This window comes from Melospiza georgiana, chromosome 17, assembly GCF_028018845.1.
Source record: "Melospiza georgiana isolate bMelGeo1 chromosome 17, bMelGeo1.pri, whole genome shotgun sequence".
Lineage (NCBI taxonomy): Eukaryota > Metazoa > Chordata > Aves > Passeriformes > Passerellidae > Melospiza > Melospiza georgiana.
Window position 1 is genome coordinate 7,491,662 of NC_080446.1, and position 16,046 is coordinate 7,507,707.

At 54.9% G+C, this 16,046-nt stretch overlaps 1 protein-coding gene across 1 annotated transcript; it reads right to left on the minus strand.

Moving 5' to 3' along the window:
* Window positions 1-3,137: 3,137 nt before the first annotated feature.
* COMMD7 (COMM domain containing 7) lies at window positions 3,138-8,774 on the minus strand. The gene is made up of 9 exons (XM_058036463.1): window positions 8,645-8,774; window positions 7,317-7,370; window positions 7,129-7,231; window positions 5,533-5,589; window positions 5,415-5,452; window positions 4,763-4,853; window positions 4,590-4,639; window positions 4,054-4,102; window positions 3,138-3,530 (listed from the first exon to the last, which is right to left on the minus strand). Exons 1-9 carry the CDS (start codon window positions 8,726-8,728, stop codon window positions 3,454-3,456), a joined length of 603 nt encoding a protein of 200 aa, XP_057892446.1. The 5' UTR covers window positions 8,729-8,774; the 3' UTR covers window positions 3,138-3,453.
* Between the last annotated feature and the right edge of the window lie 7,272 nt (window positions 8,775-16,046).

The following is a 16,046-nucleotide window of genomic DNA, read 5'->3' on the forward strand; positions in this document are numbered from 1 at the left end:
CCATGGTCTCACAGGCACGAGTGGAGCCCCCATCTGCTCTGCTCCCTCAGAGCAGAGGCTTTTGTTCTCAGGGTTTGGAGAATTCCTTCACATAGGAAAGGAGCAGCAGCATTGGCATTTCTAGAAGGGAGAAGATGCTTCATTTGAAAACATCCCAATTCCCTTGGTCATTAGCATCTGACATGGCTGAGAATCACAACAGCATTGAATCCACACTGGGAACTGACAGAGCCCAGAGTGCAGCCCCTGTTCTTTGCTGTGCTGCTGGCACTGGCAGGGATGAGTGGAAGGATGCCGGGAGCACAGGATCCCCACGGCAGCCTGGCTGCTGGGGCCACTCTGCCATCTCCCCTGCCCCCAGAGACACTGCCTGGCAGCCCAAGGCAGCAGAGGAACCGCAGTGCTGGAGAGGAGAGGGGCTGCACACGCAGGGAGGTGACCGCGTGTGGCTTCAGCATGGCCGCGCTGCCCCTGCCCCGCTGCAGCCGGGAGGGCCCCGTGTCCCCCACAGCAGGGACGGGGATGGGGGGCTGTGCCACGGCCGCCCTGGAGGAAATGGGCCGGGAAAGGGCTCGGGGAGGCAAACGGCCGAGGGACTTTGGTTAGCTGCACCCCAGGCTGGTGAGGGGCCCCTGTTTCCCCCGCGCCCGCTGTCCCGCCGAGATTAGCGCTCGGCTGGCTGGGCTTGACGGGCAGGAGGAAGGGGCCGCGCACACGAGCACGGCGGGGCCGCCCGGAAACATGGGCAAAACGGGGAGTGGGCCGCTCCTTCTCTCTGCAAACCGGGCACCGGGCCTCTCCTTCCCTCTGTGAACCGGGCACTGGGCCTCTCCTTCCCTCTGTGAACCGGGCACCGGGCCTCTCCTTCCCTCTGTGAACCGGGCACTGGGCCTCTCCTTCCCTCTGCAAAATGGGTACTGAGCCTCTCCTTCCCTCTGCAAACCGGCCACCGGCCGCTCCTTCCCTCTGCAAACTGGGCACTGGCCGCTCCTTCCCTCTGCAAACCGGGTACCGGGCCTCTCCTCTTCCCTCTGCCAAATGGGCACCAGGCCACTCCTTCCCTCTGCAAAACGGGCATCGGGCCACTCCTTCGTTCTGCAAACTGGGCACCGGGCCTCTCCTCTTCCCTCTGCAAAATGGGCACTGGGCCTCTCCTCTTTCCTCTGCCAAATGGGCACCAGGCCTCTCCTTCCCTCTGCAAACCGGGCACGAGGCCACTCCTTCCCTCCAGGCTCAGCCCTCCCTGTGGCTGTGCCAGCTGTGCCTGCTGCCTGCCGGCTCCTGGCACAGGGTCTGACATTGGCCATCACCCCCTGTGCTGGTGGCCAGGCCTGGGCCGTGCTGTGCAGGAGGGCCATGGGTGCCACGGCTCTCCCACGTCCATCCTTGCTCCTGGCCAGCAGGAGAGCCATGGCTGCCACGGCTCTCCCAGAGCCGTCCTTGCTCCTGGCCGGCCCCATCAGGAGGGTGACCTGATTCCCTCACGGTTGGTGTCACCCGTGCCAGTGCCACCGGAGCTGGCTCCCCCTCCATCCCTTCCCCACGGGGCTGCCAGCTCGGCTCATGCCCAGCCGAGTGCAGGGGACGAAGGGGCGCTGGTGGCTCCCCGGGAGCGCTGGTGGCAGCAGCGAGGTCAGGCCGTGGCACAAATGCCGCTGATCAGAGCTGCCCATGGGGACCGTGGAGCAGCACAGAGGTGACCCCTGCACTCGGGGTCAGCGGGCTCGGCGTGCGTCAGCCCCGAGCGCCTTAATCCCAACCGGGCAGGGGGAGGAGCGCGGGGACGGCGGATTCCTGACCCACAACCGAGCCTGGCATCTTCCCCGCAGCGCCGCAGCCGCTTCCCGACAGAACCGGACAGGGCTGAGCGGTGCCGCCCTGGCACTGCGAGGGTGAGGAGAAATAATGGGAGTAGGCAGCAGAAAATGTAAAGCAAAAAAATTGCTTTTGTCTCGAGAAAGCGGCAGCCATTTGGACTGCTTCTTCCTCCCTGAAATAGCTTTTCCTGCCACCCAAAAGGAGACTGAATATTGTGTAGTACATTATTTCAGAGGTTTTTGGTTTTGTTTTTTCATTTTTACAGTAAGCACGTGACAAAGATTGAAATGCTTGTGACTGACCTGATATGTGGGAAAATAAATAAATCCATTCCCGGGTTTGCCAGCAGGATTCCCCAGTTCCCAAGTACATGGCTCAGCCTGTGCCCACTGTTGTTCCCAGTCACTCCTGCAGCACTGCAGGAAATGCAGTGCAGGGACACTCAGTGCTGGGTTTGCTGCAGCTGGAAACCCACAGGTGAAGCTGTGAGTTGCAGGGAGCTTTGTGATGCCTTTCTCACAGAAATTATCAGTTTGGGATGGGTTTAACAGGAAACAGCTGCGGCTGCAGGGAGCCCCACAGCAGACCGGCAGGATACCATGGGACAGTGAATTCCCTTCAGGTGGAGGCTGGAAACACAGCATCTTACTGGGATATTCCCTGGTAATGTGATTTACTCCCTTCACTGGAACTGCTGAGTGTGCCAGGGACACAGGGATGCTTTGGGATGTGCCCTGTAAGAGAAGCTTCCTTCATCCCTCTGCTATGGGAGAGGCTTCGGCCAGCTCAGGACTGCTCCACAGTCTGGACACGAGAGGAACCTCAGTGACTGTAACATTGCCCCAGGTGGGTTGGAGCACCCCTCTGCCTCCTGATGAAGAGCTCATCCCTGCCCTCAGACAACTGAAGAGTGGAGCTAATGGCACTTCATGGGGTTTGGACATATGTCCAGACGGGCTGGGTCTGACTGTGCCATGTCACACAGGCTGCAGATTAAAGAGCAGCACATCCAAATGAGATTTATCTCGTCACCCCCTGAGATGTCCCCCCACCCCCATGCACAGAGGCAGCTGTTTGGTTAAGATTTAAAATCACCTTCCACTGAGATACTTTCCCATAACAAGGCACAATTGGGAAGAAGCTAATCAATGTTTCTTAATACAAGAGAAGAGAAAGGCTTGAAGGGAGCACTAAGTGATTCCCCACATTAGATGCTCTCCTTGCTTTCGTCATTCTCTCTGCTTAATCCTTCCAAGTTTCCAAATGATTCTTTGCTTCTGTTTTTCTTTTTCTCACAGAATCAGATTCTTATACAGGAGCAGGATGGGAATGGGTTTATTTCTTTGCTTTGTAGTAAAGGTATCCACATTACTTCTGACTATAGTTTCTCATAATAGTATAGTAAAAAAAAAAAAGATGAGTGGACTTGTAGGTGCTTTGAAAAAGCTGAAACTTAGCCCAAGTTTCAGGTTCTAAAGGATTGATGGGTCCTGCTGGGCCATGACACCACTGCTCATTGCACAGCTTGTCTTCTCTTATCAGGGTGTGAAGAGTCAGCTGGGAAAGAGCAGATCTGCAGGCCCACGAGGAGGAATTAAACATCCCGGACAGATGTCGGCTCAGCTCTGTGCAGCTTCAGCTGAAGCTTTCCAGGCTGGTTTTGACCCGTTCCATTTCATGCAGAAAACTGTAGAACTGGGGCAAAGTTAACTCTGCAGAGGAAAAAAAAAAAAAAAAAAAAAAAAAAAAAAAAGAGGCATCAAATCTTAAATCTTAGATTTCAGGTTACATTTCCAATATTGGCAAAGCTGTTCTTCTGGTGCTACCATGGAGCAACTCATGTTCACCTAAGCCGGGCAGGATTAGCCACTGTGATTCCCAGCAGCTGGTTCCTTATGCTAGCCAGGCTGCCAGGGGGGCCAGGCTGGGATCTCCCAACAGCACTCCATGCTTGGGAATAATTTCTTTTCCTGCTCTGCCCTGCTGCTCTGACTGCTCAATGTTTACTGAGGCCCAGATGTGAAGGTGCCCAAAAGTCAGTGTTCCCAAACAGTTCTGGAGTGCCTGTGGGGCAGGAACAGCCACAGTGCTGGAGAGGCTGAGGCAGGAGTAACCACAGTGATGCTTTTGCAGTGACCCCACTCTGGTTCTGCCCCCAGACTCCCCCAGCAACACCCTGAGCCCCCAAACTGCAGCTTTCCCGTCCTTCCCTCCTGTCCAGAACTGTTAACTCACCAACATACACGTTTTCCAATTGGCTCCCTTTTTTAACCACCAGCTTCAGCTTGGGGAAAGGAAAAAAGCAGAAGTATTTTAGTTCAGAGATCTGTATCTGAGCACCAGGAGAGGACAGCAGAGCAGGAGTCTGCTGTGAGTTTGGCTGCTGCACAGCACACGCATCTTTGTCAGGCTTTTCAAGAAGTGTCACTGTAGGAACAGATACCCTGGGCATTGGGAAGATCTCTGGAAGTCCTTGATCCCACTTCTCCTCCCTCCTAAAGAAGGGACCTGAAAAAACTGAGCTTTTTGAACAGCTTTTCAGGATGGGCCATGTTCCTGTGATATCTCATGTCTTCAGAGGAGAAACAAACAGCAGCGTGTCTGCTCTCTGCTGGCAGCAGCACTTGGAGACTGAAGATGCAGTCACAGAGTTCCTGTGAGACCCACAGAGCCTCCCTCTCCCTCCCTCACTGCCAGTGCTTCCCACATGCCTGGCTGGAGCTTGTTCCTCACTGCCCTACAAGCTGAACTCTGTGATGTGGGAGATTTACCTGTAAGAAGATACTTCCCACTTTTTCCAGCTCGCTGCTCCCAGCAGTCACTGTGAATCAGAAAGAAGAGAAGGCAGATAATCTGTTAGTTAAGCAGTGAAATAAAACATCATTTAGCCAAGACCTGCTGCTGGGTTTCCCAACCCCTCCAGTTTATGTTGTAGCTCTATTACCTCCAAACTTCCACTCCATGTCTATCAGCTGGTTAATCATCAGTGTCTGACCCACAGCCAGGCGTGTCAGGGTGGGGGAATTCACCTTCCACTACAAGAATAAAAGACACACCAGCAATTAATTTAGGGAGGTCTCTGTTTGTACCTGAAACTTCAGCAAGAGTCAGAATGAAGACAGAGCATGGCAGAAGCCCAGAGTAAAGAGAGAACTAATGTGATCAGGAGGGCTTTCAGAGGTGTTTGAGTCCTGCTAGGATTTCCATCTGCCCTGTCACTTCTGTAAATGAAACTGACTGGTTTTGTTTTAGCACTGGTTCGCTGTAACAATATCTGTGCAAGAAGCCATGTGTTCATGTAACTGCATGACCTCAGGGCTCAAAGCATGGGAAGCACAAAAACATCACATGAAAGCCACACAGCAGTGCAGGAACTGTGACACTGATGGGGGAGAGGCCCTGGCAGACCAGAGGTATCCCCAGACAGAGTGCTCCTTATTAGTTCTCTGAGGATCTTCAGTTCAAAATCCCAAGCTGGTTTTGAAGAAAATACCCGACGTGCTGATGTGTCTCAGGAGCACAGTGGGGTTTTATGAGTTCCCACTCACAGAACTGACATTTTGTTAGCTTAGAAACAAGCAAAAATATACGAATACCTGTTCTGCAAAGTAACTGGCCTTCTCTTCACTGAGGCCTGTGGGGGGAAACCATATGAGATTACTATATGTGATAAATATTAATTATCTTTTATTTAGTGAAAATCATGTGACCTACCTAGAGCAATGAAATCTGCTCTGACTTGTTCAGAAGACAGATTCCTCTTCAGGGCACCTGAATAAACACCACAAAGAAGAAAAGAAATCACTTTTTAATGAGTCAAACCAATTTTTATTGAGTCAAACAGAGGCAGGGACAGGACCCAACGATGGAAAGCCTCTGTTTCTGAGCTGTGTTTTGAAGCAAACCACAGCTCCTCGGAGATTGGAAACCCAGTCGTGCCTGCCAGTATCTGTGCAGATGCCCGGTGCTTTAAAAGTCCGGGCTCTGGGAGTGCCTGGGAGAGGGCGAGATCCCATTGCAGGTATCCATGGGAACAGCGACAGCGGTTATGTTTTGAAGCTGCTGCTTTCTCTCCTGTAGCCGCTTTGCTTGTTAAAGGAGAACTGTTAAGGCTGGCGGGCTGCTAATTTGACCTACCTGCTGTGTTTGGGATGATGGGTGTGAACGTGTGCATATAACACTTTCCCCCGCTGCGCCTTCCCCCTTTGTTCTGGGGCCCAGGCAGCGCAGGGACCTTTACAAGGATTCTGCTCTCTGAAGCCAAGAGCAGGAATCTCATAAATTCAAGGAGACTGCCAGCCCCACGTGGCTTTCCGGCTGTGTAGCACACAGGCAAAGTTATCTGCTGTGATCTGTCCTGATCCCTGATATCGTGGCATCCCAGAGCTGAGGAAAAGTTACAACGGGATTGAAGCCAGTGCACACACACAGGAATGACAAGATGGGGGCACCAAGGCCTGAATCAGGATGGGAAAAAATGCAAATTCTTCACTAAATCCCCACAAGACGTTGCAGGAAAGAAAATCATTGCTACTCCTGTATAGGAAAAGTTGCTTGAAGCAGTAGGACAAGTTCAAAACAAATTCTGGAAACAGTTGTGCTCAGCATCAGGGCTGTGAAGGAAGCTACAGGGAACCCAGGGCTGAAGGGTAATAGCAAGGGACTATTAATAACAGGAGGGATCAATGGGATGAACGTGCCGTGGAGTGTTTGATGCATTATCGTGTCAAACGGCAGCCACAACATCACAGTAATCCTATAAAGTGCTGGAGTCTGGGGTATTCCAGTGGAATCCCCCCGAACCTCTTCGTCACTGCTTATGAACCAGAAAGAGCTGGACACGGTGAGTGTTTCTCAGTATCTGCAAGGTCAGCTGTCTCCTTCACATGGCCTGGAACTGCAGCACTCCGAGCCCACCCCAAACCTCTATGCACTGTCTTTTTTGTCTCCAACAGCGCTTGGCCTTGGAGGAATTACAGCACTGGGTCACTCGGGTGGAAGTTCCTGCAGAGACTCGGTGCCAACACGACGCTGCCCTGATCTGGCAAAATGGATTTACAGGTACTGCTTAAACCGAGATGTTGTGCTGCATTTAATGCACAGATATTTAAGGGAGTTTACTTAAGCCCGTGAAATGTGCATGCAGGCAGGGTATAAAGAATACAAAGAGCCACCAAACAGGGGAACTTTTGATTCTTAAGGGCTAAGCACTGTATTAGCTACCATTAACACTTATTGTGCAAACCAAGCCCTGCGGGAATGGCTGGGACAGACTGGCCTCAGGGCAGGATATGCAAATACATCACTTACCGTTGGGTACCAGAAGAATACTTTTGACAATGTTTTTCAGGGGGCCCAAGCTGATTTTATTCATGGTGGCAAAGTCTGAGAGCTGCGTCAGAAATCTTTCTACCTGCTCAAGAGAAACAGCAGTGACAAAATCTTTTCTCTGTTTCTGACCAGAGCTGCACTCACACATCTCTCCAGTTCTGCCTTACCTCCTTGGGCTCTGTCAGAAAGCGGAAAAGCAATTCAGTCAGCGCTGAGAATTGCTGCGAAGAAACAGGAGAGTGTTAGACTGGGATATCAGCACCTCACCACCCCACCAGCACCACGATGAGGTGGTGATGTACTCCCCTGACCCAGCTCCACCTGCCTCCTCCTGGACATTGGTCCCAGAGCTGGACCTGTGCTGGTGCCCTGTCCTTGGCATTATGTGATCCCTGTAGATGGGATATGCCCAGGATGCTTTTCAGAGCCTCCCAAGGGGTCTGTGCCGCTGGTAGCTGGCACTGCACAGGGCTTTTGTGATTTGTGGCTAATCGGAGGCTGCTGTTCTATCTTGTGCAATCCAAAAACTGCGAGTGGGAAAAGCTGTGAACATCCAGCCTCATGTTTCACAAACCCCATGGGGTAACCAGACTAACTAGACAAAGGAAGAGAACTGGTTAAGGATCTAGTTGCTGCTTTCAGTGTTCTGGGTGTGCAGCTGGCAGGCAGGGAGGGAGAGGCTGCTGGCACCAGCACCAGCACTGGCTGTGACCTTCTGGGTATGGCCAAAAGCGGCGTTGGCTGCCTGTGGCTGCAGATCCTGCCCTGCCCTTGGTCTCGGCCATGTAACAGAGAAGGCACTGGGCTGTCACCAGGCTGTCACAGGCTGATATCCTCAGTCCTGGCAAGCTGGGCTGGAAAAGCATCAGCCTTTCCACTAACTTCAGTCCAAGCTGCACACCCGGTGTGGGTGACCTGGAGGCAGTACCAATGACCAGGACCATTCAGCATGAGGCAGGAAGCACAGGGTGGGAGTCTGGGGTGGGATCACAACCCGAACACTCTGTGGTCCCACCACAAACCCCAGTGCTTGACAGGACCCCAGTGCCCACCAGGCACGATCTGAGCCCTCTACCAGGAGCTCCACCAGTGTCCCTGCCCACGGCAGGAACTCCACCAGTGTCCCTGCCCACGGCAGGTGGGTGGAACTAGATGGTGTTCAAAGTCCTTTCCCGGTGAAACCATTCTGGGAGTCCATGATTCTATAAACATCCTTCCAACAGCTCCGGCGTGCGCGGGGCTCACCGGGCTGGACCGGGGCTGTACCACCGGGCACCGGGCACGCTGCCCGCCCTGCCCCGGGCACCGGGCCCAGCAGGGACCCGGCCACGTGGGCCTGGAGACCGTGAGCCCGGCACACCCGGGACTGCTCCGGGGCTGCGCTGCCGGCCGGGTGCAGCTCCCGGTGCCGGGTGCAGCTCCCGGTGCCGCCCCGCCGGTTCGGTGTCCGGGTCTGCCCCCGCCGCCCCCCGCGCCCGTCCCGGTTCCGGCGCACCTGGGCGCTGAGCTGGTTGAGGTTGAGCATGTCGGCGCTGACCGCCTCCGGCACCGGCTCCGGTGTGAAGTTGAGCAGCCCCATGGCGGCGGCAGCGGCGGCGGCTCCGCCCGCCCGGCCCCGGCTCCGGCCCCGGCGCCGCCTCAGCCTGAGCATTGGCGGCCGCACTTTCCGCATCGCGCTCACGGTATCGTGGCCCCCGCAGCGGGACCGGGGGTCGGTGGAGCCGGGGGCTGGAGAGCTGGCTGGCAGCTGAGTACTGTGCGATTTTTTACTGTACAAAAACCTTACAAAAAAAAAAAAAAAAAAGCTTCAAACCATGGTTTATAAGGTGAATAATGGGGTTTTTGTTTTTTTAATTTTTGCTTTTGTCTTTTTTTCGGTTTTTTCCTCCAAAAATTCCACTTGGGAACTGAAACTTCGGTGTGCTTTTCCCTCTCCGACTGCTGTTCCCAGCACTGCTCTCTGCCTGACTCGGGATGATGGGTGGCCCAGGAACGAGCAATCCACATCCCAGGACTGGGCTCCATGGAATGGACAGATGTTGGGCAAGGAAGCAGCAGCCCTGGGATGAGAAATGCCCAGATGTCCATGGGTCAAGATTCCATAGGGATATTTCAGCTCGATTCTCGACATAATCCGTATGCAGGAGGTCTCCTTGACTCAAAGATGTGTTGTAGGAAGGCAGAGGAATTGCCTTCTCATGCCTTTTACACAGTCTTGTTTCTGTTCAATCTGAGGAGGAAGGCCTTGGTCCAAGAATATTGAAACTGGATTTATTCACACAGAGGACAATGGAACTGATTCCATCCTGAAGGACTCTTTTGCCTAAAATTGCTGTTTCACAGCTTCCCTTGAGCAGGAGTAGGAGCTCTCCAGGATTCCTCTATCAGTGTGAACGTGTCTGATCCATTTTATCAGGGAAGGTGCTCCCTGTCTGTCAGGCCAGAGGACAGTGTGTGAAAACCTTTGTGGAAGGGTAAAGCCTGGACAGTCCACAGGTGTTCTGGTTTATTACTGACACTTGCAACTGCAAATGAGAATATAGGAAATTTCATAGTGCTTTCACTGTGGGACTATCCCAGCAGTGGTTTATAAACAAGGAGATAAGCAGCTAAGTACCTCTAATGATGGGGAGTTAAGAGATATTTCCTTGTTGTCTGGATGGAAATAGCTTCCAACTTCCTTTTTTTCCCCCTCTACCTCCCAGACCAGCTGGGAAAGTTTCTGTTTCCTAGATTCAAGGTGCGACTGTGCACCTCCTCGATTTTTGGGGTGAAAAAAATGGATCCTAAATATTTAAGACACCTTTAAACAAGGGACATATATTGGAACAATATATTCTGTATATATTTTGGAACAAAATATATATTCTGCATATATATTGGAACAATGTATTCTGTATTCATTTCTGTGGTGAACATCCGAGTCAGCATGTTTAAACCATGGGAAATCCTTGCATCTAAAAATGAGTTAATTTGAACTAAAACTCCTCGAGGGAATGGGATGCAGGGGGTCGTACAGGATACCAGTATGTGTGAACACAGAATTCCTCTCCAGCTTTAAAATCCTGCATACAGCCCTATGCAATTTTTTCCAAGTGTAAATTAGTAGTTGCAGTTAATTATCGCACATTTTCACAGCTGCCACATCTCCCCCTGTACTCTGTGTCCCAAAACTTGAAAGCAGGCAAGAGTCAGCGTTCTGCCTGGTTTGCAGCCGAGGCCAGCCGTGCAGGAGCAGTGTGTGGTGGATCTCCCCTTGCCATGTCCTCCCGGGGTGATGCTTTCGGAGCCCCTTAAGGGCGCTCTGGGTGCGCGCGTGTGCGAGCACGCCGCAGCTCCCGCAGCACGGTGATGCCAGCGATGTTAAACTATTTCTCAGACAGAGAACCAAATTCTTGGGGAAAGTTGAGTGACGGGATCAAAGAAGAAGAAGAGTCTCGGCTGACGTACGTGGTCACAACATCCTGTTCAAACATCTCCAGGAAATTCTGTGGTGCTTCCCCCTGGGCTGGCGTGCGAGCGCCATGAGCCCGGCCATGGCAGGGGCGGCTCTGCGCTGCCAGAACCTACTCGGTTCCCAAACCAAGAAGGATTTACTGCAATAAAAGAGCGGGTTGCAGGGTGATGGCCGTGGTTATGGGGGTGTCTGGCGGGGGATGGTGCTCAGCGTGCGGGCAGAGCCCCAGGGCTGCTGTAGCAGGCAGCCATCAGCCCATGGGTGCTCCTGCCAGGCCATTCTCATGCAGAGCGCGTTGTGATGGACTCATCAGAGCTGAGGACAGGCCAAGGGCAGCAGTTTGGAGTTGCAGGTATGTGCCCTTGTTCACCATAAATACCAAAGTAAATGCAGCAGCCAAAGAGCAACGGGGACATACACACACACAGGAAGTCTGAAAAGGGTGCTCTCCAAACGGAGCAGAGGATCCATGTGCCCTACTTGAGATGCATTTTTCAGTTTCATTTCACACGTCAAACCTGAAAAGCTTCCTCAGCACTTGGAGACTGTTATCCCATGAATGCTCCTTATTATGTGTTCTCTAGAGATCACGTCCTGGGGTGTCCCCATCCTGTTCTCTGATGCCATTATCTATGCCAAGCTCTCCCAGCCCTTTACAGCTGCTCCCAGGTCAGCCTTGCAGCTGAAGTGGGGAACATTGCCTGCATTTGCCAGCCTGAGAAAGGCCTGGAAAAGGCAAGAGTGTGTGAAGAAGCCAGGGGGGCTCTCACCCAGCTGGTCAGAGCCCATCTACTCTCTGATGTTCTGCCCACCTGCAGTGTCTGCCTTGGGCTGGAAGCACTAAGACAACATCTCCAGACACAGTCTGAGGGATGCTGTGACTCCTCCTGGCTGCCCAGCTGAAACTTCTGAGGAGTTAGTTCTGTCCTCTGGGATAAATGAGATCTTTGAGACCAGGATTTCAGTTTCTTCTGCAGTTCAATGCCCCATCACTCTCCTCAGCCTTTGGTCCCGGGCAGACACTGCTGCAGGAACAATTAGCTGCCAGCTTTTCATGCAGAGGTGGAGCAGGGCTGGGAGTTCTACTGCTGGGCTCTGGCACACTCCTGCCTTGCAGCCACAGGCAAAACACTCCCTCTTTCCCCCAGCTCCTCTGCTCCTGAGCAGGGACCATAATCCCTGAGCCGGGCAGGCAAGAGCAGCTCTGGAGCTGGCCTGGAGGGAGGGGGCTCTGCAGGCAGCCACCCCCTGGGAGCAGCGCTCCTCTTGATGAAAGTGGATGTGCTGAGGAGGGTGGTTTGGGGAGGCCTCGTCACTTCAGATTAGGCTGTAGCAGGCGTATCCTGTTTTCGAGGAAAAAGAGGATTTTGTGGCCAGCTTTGTTAGAGAGGCATTGAAGATTTTTCTTTGTGTGCCTCGGCGTTTGAAGTTTGCAGGCGGTAGCTGCAGACTTTCTAGATGTTCTGGTTACACGGATGACACTTATTTTTAACCTTATTTTTATTAGAGGTTTGTATCATGTGGGCCTGGCCAGCCCACAGGAAGGGCTAGAAACTTCTTGTAGGAGGGATAACATTTCCTATCTGTGTGTAAACAGCAATTCCCCCCAGATGGGAAAAGCTAGCCCAGCTGTAAGGCAGGCTGGGGCTGTATTCCCACATGTGGCAGCAGGATGAGGCTCTCCCACAACAGGAACAGACCTTGCTTCCAGCAGCCAGAGCCCTGCTGAGTGGCACAGCTCTCCCCAGACTCAGGAGAGGTGCCAGGAACAGGAGACCTGCTCTGGGGAGCCGTGGTGAGGAGCTGCTGAGAGCTGTGATGGAGCAGCACTGGTGGAGCTGGTGGAGAGGCAGGCAGCCAGCACAGGGCTGGGGTGAGGGCTCAGACAATGAAGATACTCGTGGAAGAGGAGGAGACATCCTGTGGGACGTGCTCTGATGGGGTCTTGCAGTGAAGAATGCTGTGCAGTGAGAATGACATTATTGTGGGCTGGGAAAGAGCCTCTGAGCTGGGTGTACACCAACATGGGAGCCCCAAAGCCTGAGCACAGCAGGAGCATCGCTGCCAGCCTCGGTGGAAAGAGAAGTTCCTCCTGCTCTGGGCCCCAGCTTGCATCTGTCCAGGCTGATTTAATGGTGCTGGTGCTCCTCCCTGCCTGCAAGAAGACTAAACAAGTGCTCAGCCATTACTGGGATGTGGAACCTGGGACCCACAAGATCCGGAGGTGGCGAGGTTACACTCAGCTGTAGGTAATGGCACATTTATTTATTTGTGGAGGATCTCCAGGAACGCTGCTGTGATACATGGAGTAGGTCCCAACCCAAACCCTTGGGTGCAAAGCAAAAGATGGGAGGTGGTGGCAGCCAGAGCAGAGCTCTGTGCAGGGAGTGGCATTGCCTGGCCAGGGTGACAAAGGAGAATTTTAGGAAGAATTAGAAGAGAGAGGTCTGGGTGGACAGAGAGGAGCTGGGCTTGGTGCCATACCCCAGGTGTATTTTAGAGAAGGCACTGCCTGAGCAGCCTTCAGTGAAGGGTTCAGGGTTGGGAGTGAGGAGTTACGTGTGGAAAAGCTGGCATGGTTGCTCTGAAGCCTGTGAAAAATGAGGAGTCACTTCCAATGTGAATGGATGTTGCCAGTCCCAACTGTGTGACAGTGACAGGGAATGTCTCCTTCAGCTGGTGGGTCACTGGCTCCATGAATTTGAGATGCCAGCCAGCCGAAGGAGCACAGCCAGATGAGGGAATGGTTCTGGCTGGAATGACATTTTGCAGAAGCCGAGCAGCCCAGCCTTGCTGCCAATGGGCAGGGATGTGTCTGTGGCACGGTGTGCAGAGGACATGCTGCTTGTGCCCAGGGGTGCTGAGGGACCCCCCAGGTGTCCCTCCCTGCTCACATGAGCCCTGGTCAAGCTGCCTGCTCCTTGCAGGCCTGCAGTGGAGGAGCTTTGCCCACACAGCCGTGTCCCATCATTGGTCTATGCTGGGTGGGAAGCAGTGAAGGAGCTGCTTTGGTACTCTCCTGACAGAGACTGCTGATGCCAGCCCTGGCTCAACAGGAGAGCCTGGAATGTGTGGCAGCAGCCTGGGTATAAAATCTCTGTAAAGGTACCTTGTTTCCCATGAAATGACGTACACATTCTCTTGATTGTTATGAAATAAACTCCCAGCATCTCTCTGTGGTGTGTGTAGCAGAGACAGGAAAAGGATCAGGCTGTGGCTCACTGTCTGCCAGAGCTGCTTTGTCTGGTACCAGACCTTTCCCACAAGCAGTTTGCAGAGCCTTGCTCTCCTGAATTAAATGATAACTGAGGGGCAGAGAGGGAAAGAGGGCGTTTCGGCTGGCGGGAGATTGATGGCAGGTCAGGGAGGCCAACAGCAGCAGGAAGGTTTCCGCAGAAAGGGAGAGGAACCCGTGGATGCTGGAAGGGCTGATTCCACCCTCACAGTGCCCTGGAAACTCTCAGGAGCACAGCTCTCAAAAGCATTTCCCTTTCCTTAATCTGGGAAAACAAATGGGAGTAAAATCTATTTGTTTGTTTTAATCTACTCACCCGAGCTGCGAATAGGCTTTAGGTTTATGTGGTGCATGTTTGTTTGAATGGCGATGTTTAGTATCCCCAGGGGCTTATTCAGAGTGGGTTTCTCAGCTCCTCCTGTTCACTTGCAGAGCATTTTTCACATTTGCTGCCAAATTTTTCATGCTTGTGTTCTGCAGGGATGGAGGTGTGGTTTGGGGGAACCTGCTGTACAGGCCTGGGGCTGGTCCTGCAGATTTCAGACACTTTGCCTAACTAAGATTTCCTCCTGACCTTGAAAGCTCATTTCTATCACACCAGGATAATCATGTTGCTTTTCTTACTGTTATACACTTTTCTGCTGAATCTAGAAGTAATAACAGGCAAGCAGGGAAGATTATGCCCCACGTGGACTCTGGATGCTTTGTCTGGGGCAGGAGAGGCGCGGGCTGTGTCCCTGGCCCCGGGACAGCCCTGCAAGTGCCTTGCCTCTGGACGGGAAAGAACAAACAAAAACTGAATGTGAAACTTGTGAGCCTTTGTCTGCGAGGTTGTGCTGCACGGGGCAGTGTGGGTGCTGCTGGAAACCGGTGGGCAGAGCTGGCTCGGTGGGCGAGGGCTCTGCCCGGCCCTGGGGTGCCAAGGGAGTCTCCTCTGCCTCGGGGTTTGAGCTGCGTGGGGCTCCGAGGGCCGAGCCCCGGAGAAATGATGAATCCTGGGGGATGCTGGGCAGTGGAGGTGATACCAGGACGCCGGCGGGTACCAGGGGGTGTGTGGGGAGCCCCGGTAGAGTGTGAGACACCGGAGGAACGTGGAGCCTCCGGAGAGGGATGCTGAGCCCCGCGGGGGTGATGCGGAGCACCGGGGAGGGTCTGCGGGGAGCCGGGGCACGGGGAATGTGGGGCGCCAGGCGGTGTCCCAGGCGATGTGGGGCAGCCGATGGGACACATTGGGGCACCGGGGGGTGCGGAGTCACGGCGGGGAGGATGTGGCGCCCCGAGGGACGAGGGCCCTGGGGGAATGCGGGACCCCGATGGGCTTGGGGGGCCCGGCGGGTGCGGTGGTGCTGCGGGCCCCGCGCTCCCCTCCCCCGCCATGGGGCGGCGAAGGAGGAGGAGGAGGAGGAGGGGCTGCCCAGCACGGGCAGGGTTAAAACGCCATGTAATCGGAGCGCGGGGCTGTCGGGGGCCGGCCGGGGCGCGGGCAGCGGCGAGCAGCGGCGCGGCCCCGCTGGACGGCGCGTCCCGCCGCGGCGCAGGTGAGCGCTGGACCGGGGTACCGGAGCCTCCGAGCCGGAGCCGTGGCACATCCTCGTGGGCGGCTTTGTTGTCCGCGGCCGTGGCGGGGGACAATGAGGCGGGAGGGGAAGGCGGCACCGGGCGCACCGGAGCGCCGGGCGGGAGCGCCCCGGCCAGTCTGGCGGCCCCGGTGCCCGGTAACCGGGGACTCGCGGCTTCGCCCGCGGGCTGGGACAGGCGGCAGGGGGTGGTGGGCCCGACGGCCACTTGTTGCCGGCACTTGGCTCTGGGGCGTGTTGTAGGGATCACAGCTCTCACAGCTTCGGGCATGGTCCCCTAAGTCCCCCTGGTCCCGCCCACCCCTCCGGTCCCGTTGCAGCTTTGGGAGTTTCCCGCGGAAGCCCCGGGGGCGCGTCCCGACACTGTCACGGCGGGGCCGGTGCGGGACCCCCGCGACCCGCGGGGCCGGGCCGGGCTGAGCCAGGGCAGCGGCGGGAGGGTCCCCTCGCGGTACGGCGAGTGGTGGCTCGGGGGGGCCGGGGTCCCCTGCCCGGCTCCATCGTCCCGGGCAGCGCCGCCTCCAGGCCGGGGGCACCGTGCGGAGCTGCCGGGGGTACCGGGGCACGGTGGCGCTGCTGCCCCGGGCCGAACACCTTTGTTTTCGGTTCTCGGTCGGGTGCCTGACAG